This window comes from Knufia obscura, assembly GCF_036327395.1.
Source record: "Knufia obscura strain CCFEE 5817 isolate CBS 148926 chromosome Unknown scaffold_2, whole genome shotgun sequence".
NCBI lineage: Eukaryota > Fungi > Ascomycota > Eurotiomycetes > Chaetothyriales > Trichomeriaceae > Knufia > Knufia obscura.
Window position 1 is genome coordinate 2245058 of NW_027042688.1, and position 19368 is coordinate 2264425.

Sequence of the window (19368 nt, forward strand, 5' to 3'; positions counted from 1 at the left end):
TCTAGTAAAGACATGTCATCAGCATCAACGAGGCGATGGGATGAATGATGGTGGCTCGGCCAGATAGAGCGCTATGAAATAATGGCCTGAGATACATGATACTCAGGCATCAGCATGCGGAGATCCGGATGCCTGAGGCAATAATACCAGCTGTCGTCGCAACCGAATGTCCTCGATGTGGTCGCATGTTCGAGGTACAAGATGACCAAAACCTTGACATATTGCGTCTACTTCGAGTCTTGTCGTGCAACAAAATTTGTCTTCAGTGTCGACAGTGAGTCTCATGTTAAAGATCTGGCACCAATGTTGTCCACATCTCGACCTCGACCACGACTACGCCTGTAAGGACCGAGCACTCCCACTCCCATCATGGCGCATGCCATACACTCAGCCGCTTTCGAGATCCTGCGGCGAGCAATAGACGACGATGTCGACCCCGACGACCCAGCAGATGCAGGGGACAAGGAGTTCTTCACATCATGGGCGTTATTCATAGTAATAGTACTGCTGATAGCGGCCCTCTTCACCAGCTACATCCTCCAACAGAGAAAGATCCAGGCAGTCCACGAAACAGTCGTCTCGATATTCGCAGGCATGGTAGTTGGCTTGATCATAAGAGTTTCTCCAGGCAGATCGATACAGGACAGTGTCAGCTTCGACTACCAGTTCTTCTTCAACCTCCTTCTACCACCTATCATTCTGGCCTCGGGCTACGAGTTACACCAGGGCAACTTCTTTCGAAATATAGGGACCATTCTGACTTTTGCGTTTGCGGGAACATTCATATCTGCTGTTTCCCTGGGAGTAATCTTGTGGTTGTGGACCAGAATACCGCTGGACGGTCTGAGCATCACATTTGTCGAAGCCCTCTCAGTAGGCGCAACCCTCTCTGCAACTGACCCCGTCACAATCCTCGCCATCTTCAATCTCTACAAAGTCGAGCCGAAGCTCTACACCATCATCTTCGGCGAATCCATCCTCAACGACGCAATCGCCATCGTTCTCTTCGAGACAGCCCAGCGATACAAAGAGGGCGCTGCGGCCGGCAACCTCACAGTCCTCTCCCTCTTCGAAGCCATTGGTTACTTTCTCTTCGTATTCTTCACGAGCGTCGTCATCGGCATTCTAATAGGAGTTGGAACAGCCATCATCCTCAAATACACCTTGATACGGCGCTACCCCAAGATCGAAGCCTGTATCGTCCTCCTCATCGCATATGCGTCCTACTTCTTCAGCAATGGCGTCAAGATGTCGGGTATTGTGTCTTTGCTCTTCTGCGGCATAACACTGAAACACTATGCATACTACAATATGTCGAGACGAACACAATTGACCACAAAATTCATCTTCCAAATCACCGCTCAGCTGTCAGAGAATTTCATCTTCATATACCTCGGTCTTACTCTCTTCACCGAGACAGATCTCGTCTACAAGCCTCTCTTCATCATCGTTACAGTGCTGGGTATCTGCGCCGCTCGTTGGCTCAGTGTCTTCCCTCTGTCAAAGGTAATCAATTACATCATCCGCGTAAGAGGGCGTCGGCGAGGTGTGGATGTACCGGACGAACTACCATGGAAGTACCAGGCCATGCTCTTCTGGGCTGGTCTGCGTGGTGCAGTCGGCGTAGCACTAGCAGCTGGCCTGTCGGGCGAGAATGGCCCAGCGCTACGTGCAACAGTCCTTGTCGTGGTGGTGCTTACAGTCATCATCTTTGGCGGCACAACAGCGCGTATGCTCGAGATACTGGGCATAAGGACTGGCGTTGTTGAGGAAATCGACAGCGACGATGAGTTTGACATCGAAACAACAAATGCAGGGACTTACTACAAGCGCAACGGAGTCGCCTTTGGACATACACCGAAAGCCTCAGCCAACATAGGTCTCGATTACTTCGACAGCAGCATGGACCTTAATGCCGGAAAACAAGCCAATGGATCTACGAGAAAGTCTCGGCCACGAGTCCAAGACCGAGGTTACAGCAGCAGTAACAGACACAGCCCGTCAAGTCGTGACAGAGCACGAATGGCTCGTAAGAATAGCCAGAACAAATCGCAACGGGAAAGAGACGAACTAGAGCAAAGCCATAATCTACTATCGCACCAAAGCAACACACCCACCATGTCTGATCCAGAAGACTCGGACGAGGGTGCAGACCTCGACCTACCACCCGCCGCACCCAGAAGAAAAGCGACCTCACAACAGTCGCGCTCGCATCCAAACTTATCTGCGCCGGCCGCGGAACTTATGGTCAACGATGGAGATATAACATCTCAACCATCACAACAGCCGCCTGTACGCCAGAGCACTCCAACAGCGACAGCAGCAGGCGTAGGAGGCGGCGTAAGCGGGATTAGAGATCTGCTGCGTGGCGCCGCAAGAGGCGACGTTGACTCGGTGGCATGGTTACGACAGCTGGACGAGAATTTCATAAAACCAACACTTTTATTAGATCAAGGACAGGGGCAAGGGCATGGACATGGACAAGGGCACGGACACGGTGGTGGCGGCGGGTCGGCTGTATAACATGATGTGGCTTTTAGGGGCAATGATGAAAGGGAGAATCTGTATTGACCAGATAGACCTATCTACCCAGAATAGGCACTCCTTTTTGAAAGAACGTTGAACTTCATTGTTGCTTACCGCAGTGAGCAGAGCCGTTCAACTAACATAATACCCCACTGACCCAGCAGCACGAAGCACACAAGAGAAGGAGCCCACGGCGCCACCTCACAACGGAGCATTGCGTTCCCTGCCTCGCTGCCAAGGAATTCCTTGGATACGACACTACCGACCAGAATACCACAGAAGCAAGAATACGTGACTTCAGTCTGACACACATCAACGCCCCGATTGAAGCAAGAAACCAGCCAGCACCAATGCCTGAGTTTGATTCGAATCATGCAGCCTGCCAGATCATTGAGTCATGACCTCCTGCTACAATAGCTAGGTCGTCGAAGGTGGGTCTTGCTCATGGCCGCGCCTTCCTCCTTCTGCATCGTACCTTCCACCCTTTAAGGTCGTGCCTGCCCTTTCCCGGGTCGTGCCTTCCCTCTCCTTGGTCGTGCCTTCCTCCCTACTGCATCGCACCTTCCTCCCATCCCAGTGGCGCCTGCCTCATTTCAAATCTTACTCCACCTGGCAGGCACGACCAACATCCAAGTTATCTGACCAGCGAGCCTATTCGGGATGTAGATTGCCGGGTCCGGCAGACTTTCCTTCGAGCTACCCGGCAATCTATTTCACGCACAGGCTCGCCAGGAAGGAGCGACTCAACTAACCAGGCCAAGCAGGAAGGCACGACCGACCAGTTGCGCTGCGTGAGCAAAGCACGACCAACATTATCCACCCAAGAAGGAGCGACTGAGCTGACCAAGCCAAGCGGTAAGGCACGACCGCAAACTATACTAAGGAAAGCACGACCGACCCATAACACGTACGATTGGAGAAGGCACGACCGCCGCTAGCAGCCCGAGGAAGGTGCGATCCGTTTGCTTTGGCGAGGAAGGCGCGATGGCTTCACTTCTGAGGGAGACGGGAACCACCTCTAAATGCGGCGCAAGGAAGGCACAATCGATGACCATCCTTTGCCAAGAGGAAGGTATGGCGGACCGCAAGATGGAGGAAGGAACGATTAACAAGGTAACATCGAACAGAGAAGGCGCAGCTGCATTGTGCTTGCTTGGAGGCAGGTACAGGCACGACCGTAGAGATCTTGTTAGAAAGGAAGGAACGACTCGTGCGTGAACGTGGAAGGTACGACCCGTACATGTGAGTTGGAAGGCGCGACCGTTTAGTATACTTGAGGAAGGTATGGCCGGTACATAAAGCATAGAAGGCACGACCGACATGTAGATGGAGGCGCGAGCGAGTAATTTAGCTGAGGAAGGTGGCTTGGTGATGTACAGTACATGGAAGCAGGAGGGATGCTGATGAGGAAAGAGCGTCTCGCTGCATACCCGGCAGGCGCGCACAGGTATGAGGGGGAAGAAGCAAGCGCATGTCTGGATGTGGAGCGGGTACGGCCAGTGAGATCTGTTAGAGAAGGAACGATGCATGACGATGGGTGCGGGCAATGCCACCGAGGACGCTTCGAAGATGGATGGCCGTATTCAGGGCTTGCGGAAGCGTAGAGGCGGAGGAGGGACAGGGAGCAGCAGTGGCGTTGCAGGCATTGAAGGAGGGCTCTGCCAGTATCAAAGAACGGGTACTTTGGGTATCATGTGCCTATGTATATGTACACTCGGGTTATCGTCTGTACGGCGCGCGTCTCGTTGGAGACACTGCGTTCTTGTTTCTAGTCGTTCTTGCAGACTTTATCGAAGTCTCCATACTTCTCGTTCCCAGCCCTGATAATCTTCTTGAATTCGGCGAACGGACAACTCGCACCTGGCCCACTTTGACACAGCGGCAACGGTCGTGGTGCTGTGTTCGCGATGAACCGAATGTACTCTTCTTGCACTGTGTTACCTGGCACATGCGTATCAGGCCTCTCGCATCTCATCTTCTCCATGCCTACATGACCCAGGAAGGGAATGAGATCGCTCATCTTCCACCCTCGTTGCCAATTGACGTGTGTGGTAGGGAACTCATCGAAGCCGCAGCGGGCTGAGCTGTTGAAGATACCGAGTGCAGTCGCGACGACGGGTGGTACTTCGCGATGGGTGAAGCTGAGAAAGAGGCGTTGCTCGCTTGGCCAACCGGTTGTTCTGTTGTCTTGTCCCTCTGGATCTTGATCGATCTCGGTGAACAGTTGGGACTGTGCTGCTAGCCATGGCATGCCGAGGTAGTTCGACAGTGGATTGCCGGGACCAACCATGTGGAAGTATTTCATGTCGAAGCCGTACTCGTAGGATAACCATTCCGAATCGCTGAATACTGGACAAAGAGGGGAGCGTTTGCCGAGGATAGCAGATTCATAGCCACAGATTGACTGCATTGCGAGGACGTCGAGTGACGTCAGGTTGTACTCTTCTGGTGTGAAGGGGCTGAGACGCTGCGAGATAGGTGGGCCGTAGGCATCTACGAATTCCTGCTGTTCCTTCTTGCCAGGACTTTTCGAGAACGTGGAGCACGCTTTGTGCGGCAGAAGGGCGCGGGTACCGTTGTTGAGGTTCTTCTTGTTGAACCTTACGACCTCGATGTTGTCATCGTCGGGAAAGGGCTTGATGAAGTTCTTCGCTGTATCGAATGTTCTTGGCTTGGTGTCGGCGATCACGCGTTTGACAGAGTCGGCGAGGTGATGATATCGCTTGGCGATGTGTGCACCAACCTTCTGAGCATCATCTGCACCGGATGGTGTCAAATCTTCGAGATGATTTTCATCGATTGGCGATTGCCATTTATTGAGAAATTCGAGCGGGCCAGAAAATCCGCCTCGATGTTTTTCGAGCTTGTAGAGAAATGGCTTGATGAAGTCTTCGTACTCGTCGTCGTTGGCGTATATAGCACCGTGCCGAATCAGGTAGCTAGCAGCATTGACTGTACATCCCTCCGGTGGTTTGTGCTGAAGACCGAAGCCTACTGCATCGAAGTACGGTGATGTTCCAGGAAGATGGAGAAGAGGGTCGAATTCATAACCTTGAGAGTGATCAAGTGGTTGGAGTGGCTGTTGGGAAGCAAGGGCGGAAGATGTGCCAACTAAAGCAAGCAGCGATGGGATGACTGAGCTTTTCATCTTGATCTGTTACTCTTGCTCAGAGCTGATGAGTTTCTTCTCCCAGCGAATATTTACATGAAGCTCAGAAGCTGCATGGGCAGGGGTGGGTTCCTTCACGCGTACGCGTTGATGACGTCGTTATCCGGACTTATTTTCCAACCTCCTTTCGCCCAGCGGTAAGGAGGAGTAGACACAGCGATGTTCTTACTGCTCTCATGTGCTCGGTCAACCCCTGACAGGTCGCTCTTGGAGCCAATAGTAAGGAACGCCCTGCTCACGTCTGGGAGTAACATAGACGAGAGACAGTACCAGTGCATAGTAGGCCAACATGGCCGTCCTCTCAAGCAGCCGTGTCACAATCACAGAGACGAATAAAAACATCGCATCAAGACTACCTGACTCTGCACAGTATGGTCGTCGCCTTTTAATCAAGACTTCTTATGTGAGCTCGACGGCTACTAACTTCAAGACACTATACAAGACATCTGCACCGCCAACCCTTCTTAGGCAATTAGCGCAGCATACTGCTGGTTCCTCCGCTCGCGTTGGATTTGCTTGTTGTACACCAACCAACTCCGGCCTCAACCTCCTGCACCAGCTCTGTCATGCTTGACAAGGACACTGAAAACCATCACAAGAATTACCGAACAAGCCATGCTTCTTGCAAGCTACTTTCGTCCTCTTTGACTACTTCTCATCCTTCTTCTCTCCTTTCTTGCGCTTCAGTTCTTCGTCATAAATTCTTCCCCGCTCGTCGATTTCGGCTATTTCCTGCCGCCTCGAGTCATCGATCTTCCTTTGCAGCTCTTCCATATATGCATTGCGTGGAGGCTGGACATCACCATCTTGTGCTCTACCACGCCCTCGACCACGACCACGACCACGACCACGACCACGGCTACGGCCACGGTCCGTAAATCCTCTAGTACCTCCTCGACCACGATCGACACGTCCTGTGTTGCCCCCGCCACCTCTCGTAGTATTGATCGGGTTGGTACCATCGGGAGGGTGTCCACGACCTGGACCCTGATGCGAGCCTCCTCTACCATCACCACGACCACGTCCAGTACCGCCCGTATTACCACCACCACCCTGTACAGAAATAATGGGATCAGCCGGTATGGAAACCACTGGATCGGTAGGGACTGGTACAACAGGAGTCTCCGGTACCGGAGCAACAGGGATACTCGGGGCAGATACGGTAGGATTTTCCAGTTGAGGAGCCTGCTCGGCTCCATACGTCTGCTCCTGACGGTAACGTAAATTCTGCATCTCTCTGATTATCTCCCTTGTCTTATTGTGCATCTCCTCCGTCAACCTCGCTCTGATTTCCGCATTTCTTTCATCCTTCTGCTGAGCTTGTAGAATGTTGCGTTGTTCGCGGAGTCCTGCAAGTTTTGGGGTCTGATAAACGCTTGGATCGACAGGAGGCATTACGACGGCTCCCCTGGCACTTGCACCGCCACGCCCTGGCGTAAGGGTGTATCTGAGGGTGGTGCTGACATCGGCGGGTCATTCTGCGTCTGCGGTGCTTGAGGCGGTCTTTGAGGTGCCGACTGAACAGGCTCGGGAGGTGCTGCTCGGGATGGCGAAAGGGTTGGAGTTGCTGGATCATGAGGAATAGTCTCTGGTAACGGTGCTAATGGAGGTTGGCTCTCTGTTTCTTCTGGTTGAGGCGCCAGAAGTTGCTCCACGGGCTTATCCAAAGGCTTGGGCACGTATCCCGGCGTTGCCCATCTGGACGGCTGTTGCTGTGGTGGTTTCTCTGGAGCCGAGGGGTCTTTGTGCTGTGGGCTGGTAGCCGCAGGGCTTGACGTGATCACTCCGCCAATTCCGTGGTCTGGGATGGGCGTAGTACTGGTCTCAACATCTGTTGTTTTCGGGCTCGAGATCGGCACATCTGCCAGGATCGGAGACTCGCGCTCAGGTATCTCTTGAGACGCGATGGTCGTTTCTTGCGTGTTACTCTCTTGCGGCAGTACTGAAGCATCAGATGGCTCAACTTCCCGGATTCTGACTTGGTCGGATGCTGTTTCCAGAGTATCATCGTGGTCGTCTACCGGTTGGGAGCTCGCCTCTTGCTGGACCGCCTGTAACGGATCGCTCCTTAGCTGGGCCACCTCGGGCTGCACAACCTCCGGCTCGCTAGCTTCGGTGAGATCTTGCCCAGTCAGCTCCACCTCAGAAGGCCCCTTCTCCTCATGTCCTTCACAAGTTGGGGTGAGAAGCTCAGACGATCCAGCCATAGCAGTAGGCGTCACTGTCTGAGCATCAGCCTCAGACTCGACCACCGACATATCAGCAGTTCCTTTCGCAGTGTTGGGATCTAATTTATTGGCTTGCTCGAATGCACCGTCTGTTGGCTCAGACACAGAGAATGGCTCCGTCTCATGCAGATTTTCTGGCTCAGGTTCTACATGAGAGTCGTCGGCAGCTGACTGCACCACCGCGTCGTCCTCAGGCATGATTAGTGGTGTCCATGGCTGATCGATGGGCCGCCTTGGGCATTTAACCACGATATCATCATGGTCCTCGTCTTTCGCATTGCAGAAATAGCAGTGGAATGTGAATCGACGCTTCACTATCGAGTCCAGCTCGGCCTTGAACGGCAGACCAGGGTACCTTCTCTGTTTGAACATCTCCTGCATTTCTTCTCTTGTTTGCTTGAAGAGACCTGGTATTCGATCAGACGGAGGAGGGCCTTGCGGAAAACGTGGTGGCGGTGATCGTGAAGGTTGATGTGCTACATGAATCGGAGTTGCTGGTTGGCTGCTTACAGACCATCGACTTGGGCGTCTGAGTGTGGCACAAGATTCGGCGGTATGTCCCCACCCACCGCAGATGTCACAGCGTGACTGCCGTTTCGGGCAGCTCCTGTAATTGTCTCTGTGGCTGTAATCGCCACAATAGAGGCATACATCCTCCTGGAGGCGACGACTGAGCACTTCGGCAGGAATCCATGGATACTCCTGGACGTAAGGTACGAGCCAATCTGGTGTACCATAACCGTTGGACAACTCTGTTGCTGCTGGATCTTGCGCAACAGGCGCATGGACAGGTTCTTGCGGGGCCGCTGCTGGTGTGAAAGGTGCTGCTCCGGGGTTGAACGCCGTTGTTATAGGCGCCTTGGGCACAGCAGCGGACAAGTCCGGGCCATACATCTCATACCGTGGGCACTTATCGTCCTTGTCGTCATGATCCGCCGCACCACAAGCATAGCATAAGTCATTCAGTACCCGTCGTTCTAGCTCCGGAATACCACCTGGTAAGGACCGGTATTTTTTGGTCAATGATCGATACTGCTCTTGTGTTCGGAAGTAAGGACATTCTCTTGCAATATGTCCTTCGTTTCTGCAACGCCAACACACGTGCAGTCCCTTTAATTCTTCCATGTCAGTTTTTGTGATTTTTGTCCTGAGCTGAGGCCGCGGGTCAGCCATAATATAGTCCTTGATAGTGTAGACAGATGGCCGCTTCTCCCCTTCACCACCACCATTTCCTGTCGTTGGTTCAGTCGCAGGACGGGGCAGGTGTGCGTGAGGTGACTTTCCTACTTCATCAGACAGGTCACCCGTAGGCTTGGAGATGACTCCTGGATCCTGTGGCCCCCGAGTAGTCCCAGACGAGAGAGGACTCTTCCAAGAATCCTGATAATCTTCGGTAGACTCATTGCTGCGATCATTAAACGACTCGGAATCTCCGAGGCTACCTTCTGCTTCGTCCTCAGTTGTCCCCCCATTGATTGGCTCCTCTTTTGGCGATGCCACCGGCGCGGACTGCAATTCTTCGATCGGATCACCTGATGCTTGCTCTTCCAAACGAGCTTTGATTGCATTCGGTGAGTTCAATTCAGATACTGTTCCCGGTATTCGGTTGCTCACAACCTCAGGAGTTGACATATCATCATCGTGCGATGCTTGTGCTTGGATCGCGTTTGGGATGGTATGAGATGTGGTTGCACCATCCGAGATATCATCCCGATTTGGTAATGCCTGATCCCTTTCAGGAAGAGTATCGGCTTGGTCTCGTTGGACTCTACGCTGTGCAGCCTCTGCCTCTAATTCTTGTACTCGAGCCGCCAGCCCTTCATTCTCACCAGTGGCTGTAGCATATTTAAGTCTGAGATTTGCAGGCGTGTCCTCCCTTCCCTTTAGCTTGACTCTCAGTTCTCTGACTTCCTTGGTCAGATCGTCGGTCATTTCGATCTGAGTTTGTAATTCTGCCTTAATGGTGTCGCGCTCGTTCTCGGCTGTTCGCTTGTCGCTGTTCGCTTTGTCCCGTTCTGCCTTGGTATTTTCCAATATTCTTTGCAAGTGCTCTGCGTAGCCATTCTTGTCTCTGGCATTATCTTGCAATTGACGAGTCTCAGCGTTGGCATCCGACAGGTCTTTCACCAAGTTGTCTACCTCCATTTGCTTCTGGTAATAGAGCTTACGATATTGATCCTCTCTCCCAATCACGGTAGGAATCTGCTTGACATACGTCTCGACTTCCGGGTCGCCTGGAACGCGGTCCTGATCCGGAGTATAATCGAGTGCGCCAACCTGTCGCTTGAGACTCACAATCTCCTCGTCCTTTGCCGAAAGACGGCTGTTAAGGCCTGCAATCTCCTCAGCCCTGTCTGAGAGGGTTTGCCTGTTTCTGTCTTGCTCTTCTCGGAGGTTGCCATTGGCATTCTCGAGTTGTTCCTGCAGTTCCGAAGTGAGACGTAGATGCTCTCGAATCTGCCTCTGACCCTGTTCAATACGTTCCCGGGCTTGCCTCAAATCCTCCTCTAGACGGTGCTGAGTCTGGCTCTGACCCTCTTGCAAACCTTCTGTAGCCTGGTTCAGCTCTGCTTCTAGGCGGTCCTGGTTCGCCCTTTCATTTGCGATGCGCCTCTGACTCTCTTCCAAACGTTCTCGAGCCTGGTCGAGCTCCCCTTCTAGGCGCTCCCGGGTTGTTCTTTCGCGTGCGGCGATCTGATTCTTCCTGGCTGTCATAAACCTCAACTCTCCTCTTCCGTGTCGATTGCTCAGGAATGCAGTGATCGCGACTGCCACCGCAAGAGCACATAGCCACCAGATATAGGCCGGCACATCTGCGACCAAGTCAAGGAACAGTAACCACCATGGCATAACGTTCTCTCTAATCCATCGTTGAGCCATAAATCGCCTCATCTCCCAGCCATCTTCCGGCCATGGTGGCGCTACACAGCTGACAGTTCGACCTTCTGCGTCTACGAAGAACTCGCCCGGTGCAGGCTCGTGGCTTAAATTGCTTGGATCTTTGTGAATGAAAGCACCTCGCTCCCAGTACCCGCAGTAGGGCTCCTGCAGAAAGGACGGTGGCGGTACGAAGTCTTCTGTTGGAGGCAGGGTGAGCGGCGTCGGTATCGGTATCAGGGGCTCGGTAGGCTCCGGTGCTGGATCTGGAATTGGTCGTGGTATCAGGCTTGTCGAGTGCAGTTGAGATGTTATTATGGTAACAATAATTCCGCCAATGAAGCCAACGAGCGCCGTAAAGAGTTGCATCTTGCTTGACAACTACAGATCAAGAAGAACTAGACTGTCTGACTCCTAGATGCTGTCCCAAAGCACCTAGGATGAGGTCCAAGAAGTCGTGTTGGCAGAAGTATGTAAAGATGTAAAGTCAGCGGAGTTCGACAATACAACAATGGAGACAACAGGAATTACGGCTTGTTCGTCGAAGTCGTGAAGTCGTGGAGTTGTAACAACAAGCCGCGTGTCGCTCGAGTGCAGCAGTCAACCAGCCCCGTGGGAAAAGGTGAAGCTGACGGAAAGTGATGTGGCATTCAATTTAGCTGGCGAATCTTTGTATCAAACAACTGCGGCAGTTGCAATAGAGTTCGAAAATGCTTCGGCAGGCATGTTCGGGCAGACATTCGTGGTTCGTTCCTGTGGTGAGCGTGCTGTCTCAATATCCATAAACGGTGGCTTCCGCAAGCAAATATCACACAAAGGCAACAATGAAACAAGCTTACTTGAAAGAATGAAAGGGGATGTTCATATGCGGTACCTCACCTTCCTGGTTGCTAACGCTGAATTCCTCGGAAGATATTATCGCTAAGCTGACCTGTCCGTATGCCGCTGGTAGTCCATACTGTACATTCGCTTTGCGCCTCGCTCGAATCAGTCCAACTCATCGTTCTTACTGTTACATGCTGTTATTGTTCATCATTGAATCGCTGCCGTCGAAGTTCGGAAAACCTTGGTTGTTGAGATCGCTCCAAATGTCCCACTCGAAAGTCATTGGCATCTGCCATAGATCTTGTGGTACGAAGGGCTGTTGAAAAGAGGAGCCGGAGATACCTGGGGACATTGTAGATGAAGGCATTGCGGCGCCCGGAAAGCTAGTAGTCATGCCCGGCGTCATCATCATGTCGTTGTATGTTGTTTGTGCGAAAGGCATAGGCATGGGCGCATCTGAAGTCAATGGTTGCGACACCGATGCTCCTGCTGGCGTACTGCTCATGGAGGGTACCGTATCCGGCATAGTGCTGTTGACTAGAGGTGATCCACCAGTGGGCTGTCTCGCACGTGGCGGCGTGGTGGCCCGTGCAATGTTTTGAGCCATGGCTTGTGCTTGTGCCATAGCCCTTTGTCCTGCTGCCAGACTCTGTTGTTCTTCAGGCAGGACCTTTCGTTTGCGCTTGTTGCCTTCCTTTTCTGCTTTGTCTAGGCATAAGCGTGCTATTCTGGTGAACTCGGAACATATTGTGAGCATGCGCTTGAATGACCCAGTGCTCTCCTCAGCAACAATGTTCGTCAAGAAGTTTACCACCAAGTCCATTAACTTGCAGTCCGATCTTGCTCGCGCATCTTGGGGATTCTGGAGTATGTTCGCAAAGATAGTCACCAGCGCAGACACTGGAAAATACATAATAAGCCATACGCAAGCGAAATCCCCTTGTGGTATGTACTTGATGAGGTGAATTGAGGCACGTGCTGCCTGGACACATAGGGCCGCAGAAGAGAACACTCGAGGATTCAATGGTCGTGCATTCAAGCCTGAGATAGCGTAGTCTGAAAGTCGGCTCGTCCAGTAACCATGATGTACTGACATCCGATGTATTGTCGCTAAGCAGTTGTAGTACGAAAAGTGCAACACCACAATGTGCAGGACCAGCGGTGTGTGCGAGGCTTTTATTTCGTGTTCGGGTCGAAAGTCGAGTGGTATTTTGTCCTTCCAATCTTCGAGTTCCTTGTCGAGGTCGCCTATCGTGTTTAGCAACTCACCATCACTTTGCTTCGATGCTTCCACTGAGTAGAGCTGTCTGTAGACTTTGCTGCTGATGATGGCGAATTCGCACATCAGCCTAAACAGATTGACCTTGCTCTTGCCGTCTGCTAATGGGATATTTCCAACATTATCTGGTGGGTCCTCAGACGGAAGTTCGACATTCATGTCTTCGTCGTCTTGCGCAGGAGGTCGACCGGATCGTAAGCAAGTATCTTTATCGAGCAGATATGCGATCCAGAAAACTCGTTTCCGCTGTTCGGCCTCGACTATGTTGAGGTTAAAACTCGAGCCTTTCTTATGAAGGCCAATGCTGTGTGACAGCCGTATAGCTGCCGAGATCAAGAAGAACGATGGCTGAGGATTTGCCGTGCCCGACATGAACAATGAACACCCGATCAGGGCTTGCACGCTCAGCAGGTCGGTGTTGCGCATGATGAGCTCGGTCAGCACCGCCAATGCATTTTTGAGATGAAGCCAGGCTTTGTGGTCATCCTCCACCGGCACCACATTGCTCATCACTCGTAACCGGTAGGCAATTGCAAGTGCTACGTTGATGCAGGCCCACCATCCACTGGACTCATAAGGATCGTTAGAATACTGTTTCTCCACCAGGTGCATAAACGTCGGCTCGTGAAATAGTGGAAACATGCAGTTGAAGTTCTCGAAGTAGTCCTTGAATAATGATAGCGCTTCCTCTTTCGGCGGTAACGGCTTGAAGACTCGTCGCATAAACAGGTCACCGAAAATTTCGGGTTTCCAGAACATCCATTTGTTCTCTTTGTCGTCTTCGTTGACTGCATCCTGTATAGTTTGCTGGAATGATGTGTCTCCTGTTTTCTCGTTGACCCATTCAATGCCTTTTTGTGAGAAGATCGACAGCGCCGACGAGGAGCCTGGAAACATGAGTATCCTATAAGCTGGACAGTCGTTGAAGCTTACCTATATATCGTGTCTCACCACTACCATTCGTGACCAATGAGCACATCATGTCAGAAATATTCTCAATCTGCTCAGGTTTGTCGCTGACACTACCAGGTGAGGTGACAGATTCTCGAGGACTCATGTTGTTGATTGATGGTGTCCCAGCTTGCGAATCATTCCTTTGCGCAGACGAATTAGGCGTATCAAGACTTAGTTTCGGGGAAGACGTCGTCTTAGGTTGAGATTTGTGTTTCTCGGCAAGTCTTCGTTCAATAGCAGCGAGATCGCTTCGTCCGGCCTCTTCATCGCTTATTAGTCCAGACATCTTGAGCAATTGCTCCATACGACCAAGACGGTTTTCGAGGCCCTCGATGTACTTTGCGCTTCAAATCAGTTAGTACATCAGTCGTACGCTGCCAGGTCAAGTCACTCACCCTTTCGGTGGATTTCGCTTCTTTTCAACATGTGTAAAGATGCATTCCGTCTTGTAATTGGTACAATGACCACATTTGGGTAATCTGCCGTCACATTTGATCTTCTTCTTCCGGCACATGTCACATGCCTACATTGCGGTCAGTCTCAATCAGTGCTATGCTTCGACATACGCACGCGTGCGATGCGCCGCCGCTTAGGGTCATTCTCGTCAATGCCATCTCCAAGGTCATTGAAGTAGTTGCCAGGCGGCAGCGACGGCGCTATTGGTTGTTCATTGACATCGTATGCGCCGAAGATCTGAGAAGGTTCGCCAGGTGTACTACCCGGGAATTGATTCAAGTCGTAGTTGAAGCCATCCGAGTGGTCCATCTCGGGAAGAGCCAGATCCGTCAGCACCAGTCCAGATATGGTCGGATGATCATGCCTGACGGCAGCGATATTTGAGTGTCGCACGTGCTGTGTGAGCTGTATTTACGGATGTTTGATGTGATATCGAAGCAAGCGATACGAACGGAGCTTGAATAGCGAAGTCAGATCAAGGACGTTGGGGCAGGTCGTGCCTGTCGTAGATTGAGCCTCAATGCAGAAGGACCAGAAGAGCCTTGGCGAAGTCAGAAAATTCAACGAAGACCTGCGAGGCACGCGCTTGCTTGTGCTAATGGGGTTTCGAAGCTGCTAAAGGGTATCGCGAAAGTATGGCGTTGTAAGTGCACGTGCATTACATGAATCTGCGACGGGTAGATACCAAGTGTTGGCCTTCGTAAAGAAGACGGGGACACCAGGTGCCATCGTGTTCATAACTTCTTCACTACATCATCGCCGGACCCGAGTTCGTCCTTGCACCGGCGTCAGTGCTGCGGTCGAACCGGGTGGGCCCAGCGTCCTGGCAAACTCTGTCGAGTTGAAAGCCAAACCATCCGGAAACAATGCTACTCTACAGTGGCTTTTAGGCACCATCGTTTATGGCATGCACTTCCCAGCCTGTTTCTCGGTCGCCCAGGGGTGCTCTAGGTAAGCTTAAGGATAACGAGGCCTGCTTTCGCTAAGCTTTCGAATCATAAACAATTACCAGACTCATGTTCAAGGATATCTGAAGCAGCGAATGACTACCCTGTCTGCCCAGAGTCGGCGATCTGCAGGCGGAGTCGAGACCCTTTCCGGACGAAACATCGGGATGTCCATGGAGATAAGAGCTTGCAGAACCCGCGTTTAAGCTGATAACCAAAGTTTGCGACCACCAAATATTATTGCCGCGCTGGGGAGCTACAGAGCGAGCTACAGAGCAGAGATGTCTCCGGCTCTACATTCAATGTTGCCGCTCTACAAGCACATGTTAAGGCAAGTTAAGTGCACAGCAAGCGTTGCGGTCAATCTAAATGTCCGGGCGGAGGATACGACCAATATGAGCTTGGCTTATTCCGGCGCATGCAGCAGCGACCTCTATAACGTCTTAATCTAGTCAACGTGCACCCCTACTTTTCCGCGAACTTTTTTATTCATCCTATACCTATACCTACAGCCACTGCTGATACGATGTTGGAATAATAAAGTCAAACGTAGTATTAGCTACGAACAGTACTGTTCCAGAGTAGTAAGACTGTTATCGCTGTAACTGCGTCGGAAAGAAAACTGGCATTACTGTACCATCGTACCCGCTAAGCCTAAGTTCACTACTGTTACTGACCAATCAAACAGTGCGCGGAAACTAGGCGTGCGCGTTAATTAGGTAGGTCAACGACTTGAAGGGAAGGGTTCCGAGGTGCATGATCCTTCTTTAGGAGCTGCTGGGGTTGCTTCTTGCGGCCTCGGCCTCCAGATTAGCATATCAGTCATCAATTTTGTTTGGTATGAGGGCTTTACAATAATACGAGTACGTACCCGTACGAGTCGTTGCAGCTTCAGGCTTACCATTCGGCCGAAAGACTGTGGAAGTCAATGCTGCAGTTGCCAGATTGAATGGTGCTGCCTGATTACGGTCTTGCATCGCGCTTGGTTTCGAGACGGCACGTGGCAGAGCACTACTCACGAGGTGTTGCAAGGGGAGAACCACGCCCATGCTGTACGGATTGTCTACTTCTGCGAAGGTCTTAGAATGGAGTAAGCCAACTATGAACCAGTGAGAAGGTAAAGAGCACGAACAATGTGTAGAATATACCATTGACAACTATGCACGTCTCGTGTAGCATCGTATCTAGATGCTTTCATAGATCCAACAAGGCGCCCTGACGCGCTTAATCGCAGCAAGTACAAATACGCCTTCCAATACTCAGACACCATCCTGGATCCCAAGTGTCTCTCTGCTCGTGCCTGCTTTCCAGAAACATACCAGCTTCCTAATGCTGTGGTATTTCCATGGCAGTAACGAAGCGCTCAGGTTGCGGCCTTCCAGAGGTTCTATCAGCCAATGACAATTTATCTGCTTCCATAGCGAGGCCTTTGGTGCCATCACTGGCAACGACGATGTCCGGGTGTGGAAGCACACCGTTTGCGTCCGCTGGTATCGTGACGGTCGATTCTTGCTGTAACTGATTTGCAATTTTGTGGTTGAGCTCTACCGTGTGTCGAGGAAGTGCACCAGGTTGAGTGTGCCCTGGTGGAGGGTGGGTCTCGATTGTGGTAGAAGGCTGGGACATAGTAGCTGCTGCCGCGGCCGCGACCGGAGTTGTGGTTGTTGGTTCGATATGAGGAGCCGCAGCTGGGACTTCGGGTTCCCTGGCGGGCATGGGAGGGCTGGCAGTCGGGTTACTTGATACTGCTTCGGTTGAGGCGACGGGACTAATGTACTCTGCTGTCGTCGCTGGTTGTGCTGGCTGAGCGTCCGGAATGTGGACCTGGGAATCGCCCATAGGTGAATTTCTTATGCTTGCTGGTGACAAAGGTGTTGGAATTGTGGTCGCTTGTTTCGGTGGAGTCGTTGGCCTTTGATCTATATTAGAGGTGGTGGCAGTACTAGCTGCTGGTGCTGCCACCGCTGCCACTGCTGGCGCAGTCTGCTTCTCCTCGACTAGCGTGGATGGTGATTCTGCTGGAGGAACTGCTCCAACAGTTGGCGCATGTTTTGAGCTGATGCTCTTCTGATGACCCGATAGTATGCTATCTCTTCGCTTCTCCGGATGCACAGGCACCTCGGTGTAATCAGCAGCATATATTATTGGCTTCTTCTCAGCGATCTCTTTGTCGCTTCTGCGCAACTGGCCATTCTGCGAGCCTACAACCACTCTTTCGTTATTGAGCCATAGCGCCGGACCTTTGACCCAGCCTTTATTCCCATCTCTTTCCAGTGCTTCGCGGGTCTCTTCATCTAAGGCGGGCGGCTGTCCCCAACCCCAGTTGAGCTGGCCGCCGTATTTTTTGGGTATGGCATCATGGTCCATGAATTTCTCGAGGGTCGGTAGGACATCGCTGCGTTGAAGGATGAAGATCTTGGAGACGGTTACCGGGTCGAACCAACGCTTGATCCAGCCCCAAACGGTGGGGAAGAAGGATGGCGCGCCGATGATCTAGGAGCATTAGCACAGGGGAATACTTTGGGCTTGACAGAGGTTGCTTACGAAGATCCTGTCCAGGGTTTCCGGGTAATGGGCCGTGGCAAGAACACTGGCATCTTGCATGTGGTTCTTCAGATTCCAAAACTGGCGCAAGCTGACGCCTTGAATATCGACAATGTTCGTGGAATTCGTGACTGGCACTTCGGGACGAGGCCTCTCGAGGGAGGAACATAGCGGCAGAATGAAATTCAGGAGATTATGATAGAGGGCAAACAGAGGTAGTAGCTTCGGGAGAGTATCCAGGTTTTTGTGTTTTGGTAGCTTCGCTTTGTAAGATGTTGCTTCTTTCTGATATTTGTCAACGGCCTTGCTGTCGAGGCCCTTAATTTCGAAGACGTATATGGGGATGCCCCTTCGATCTCGGTGGCCGGTCCATTGGGGGTACTTCTCAATGTCAGATTTGCTGGGAGCCTGAAGGTCGCAATCTTTCATACCATTAATCTTGCTCTCTCGAAGAAATCAACGTCGAAATGCTCATAAAGTTCCTCGACATGCTGCTCCTTCAACCATTTCTCTGTGTCGGTGAATTGGCCGTATGCGCCTTGCACATCGAACTTCCGGGCTCGTAAGTATCGCCTGCCGCGACTGTCAGCAACTTGAAGGTGAAGAGGACAATAATATACGAGCAACATACAACAACGTTCCATCGTCATGCGTGGGCTTGCCATTGATCCCATCAGGACTCCACCAACCATCAGCCTGCAGCTTCTCTTTGAATTCCACAAGCTTATGTTCTTGTTGCTCTGTGAGGTGATTTAGAACTCCCGTCTGTGTGTTGGTCGTTGTCATCCTCGACAACGAGGTTGGAGTTGCGGGTGAGCCATCAGTTTTTGAATTCTGCGACTGCCCGGTAAGCGTCCGGTAGAGCTGTTGGGCCATCTTGTAGTAGCAGTTGCGTTCCGATCTGATAAGAGGTCGAAGCTGCGGGTACACCGCACGTCACACTGAGGAGGCTGTGCAAAGGTACACAAGAAGCATGGATATGCCTATGCAAGATATCTGGCCGTATATCTCAATTCGAAAGGCACATGAATACGACAAGCCGAAGGGCTGTATTATTTCCTACCACCGCTTCTCCTGCCGTCACACCGTTAGGCCGCCTTACTAAGTCGATGACATAGACCCATAATCGGCGACCAGAACTTACCAAGGATGTTGTCATGCTGGTATTGGGGGAGAACAACCAAGACTGAGACGCTATCCCTATTGGACGCCATGCATTTATTTTCGTGACTGAATTTTACTTTCCACGTACGCTGGTGCCCGCCCGGAGCGCTAAACGCTGCGAGGCTCTTTATGCTCGCGTTCGGCGACAGAACGTGCCGATTGGTCCTGGTGAATCATGTACACAGCATCGCGAAGCTCTTCACCGATGACAGGTGCTGCTTTCTCTTTCGCACGGACGCGGATCAAAAAGAGATTCGCATATGCCAGACATCAGGGTCCAGTTGGCCATATTTAGCCATGTCCACAACAATATGCGGGTTCTGGGGATTAGAAAGGAGATAAAGACCAAAAGCACCTTCTCACCATCATGGGCCTCTTGTTCAGCCTGGCTATATCCGC

General features: G+C 51.8%; 5 protein-coding genes across 5 annotated transcripts; 1 reads left to right on the forward strand and 4 right to left on the reverse strand.

Annotated features, from left to right (window-relative positions):
- Positions 1 to 369: 369 nt before the first annotated feature.
- On the forward strand, positions 370 to 2523 carry NHX1 (monovalent cation:H+ antiporter, CPA1 (nhx1); the record flags this gene model as incomplete). Its single annotated transcript, XM_064871111.1, has 1 exon — positions 370 to 2523. The coding sequence occupies one exon, from the start codon at positions 370 to 372 to the stop codon at positions 2521 to 2523; it is 2154 nt and encodes a 717-aa protein (XP_064733564.1).
- Positions 2524 to 4294: 1771 nt separating this feature from the next.
- PMZ80_002680 (uncharacterized protein) lies at positions 4295 to 5674 on the reverse strand (the record flags this gene model as incomplete). The annotated part of the gene is made up of 1 exon (XM_064871112.1): positions 4295 to 5674. One exon carries the CDS (start codon positions 5672 to 5674, stop codon positions 4295 to 4297), a length of 1380 nt encoding a protein of 459 aa, XP_064733565.1.
- Positions 5675 to 6343: 669 nt separating this feature from the next.
- Positions 6344 to 11169, reverse strand: PMZ80_002681 (uncharacterized protein; the record flags this gene model as incomplete). The annotated part of the gene is made up of 2 exons (XM_064871113.1): positions 6344 to 7060; positions 7111 to 11169. 2 exons carry the CDS (start codon positions 11167 to 11169, stop codon positions 6344 to 6346), a joined length of 4776 nt encoding a protein of 1591 aa, XP_064733566.1.
- A 643-nt stretch (positions 11170 to 11812) lies between these two features.
- On the reverse strand, positions 11813 to 14623 carry PMZ80_002682 (uncharacterized protein; the record flags this gene model as incomplete). Its single annotated transcript, XM_064871114.1, has 4 exons — positions 11813 to 13791; positions 13838 to 14202; positions 14254 to 14381; positions 14429 to 14623. 4 exons carry the CDS (start codon positions 14621 to 14623, stop codon positions 11813 to 11815), a joined length of 2667 nt encoding a protein of 888 aa, XP_064733567.1.
- A 1964-nt stretch (positions 14624 to 16587) lies between these two features.
- On the reverse strand, positions 16588 to 18681 carry PMZ80_002683 (uncharacterized protein; the record flags this gene model as incomplete). The annotated part of the gene is made up of 4 exons (XM_064871115.1): positions 16588 to 17754; positions 17806 to 18186; positions 18237 to 18378; positions 18437 to 18681. 4 exons carry the CDS (start codon positions 18679 to 18681, stop codon positions 16588 to 16590), a joined length of 1935 nt encoding a protein of 644 aa, XP_064733568.1.
- Positions 18682 to 19368: the final 687 nt, after the last annotated feature.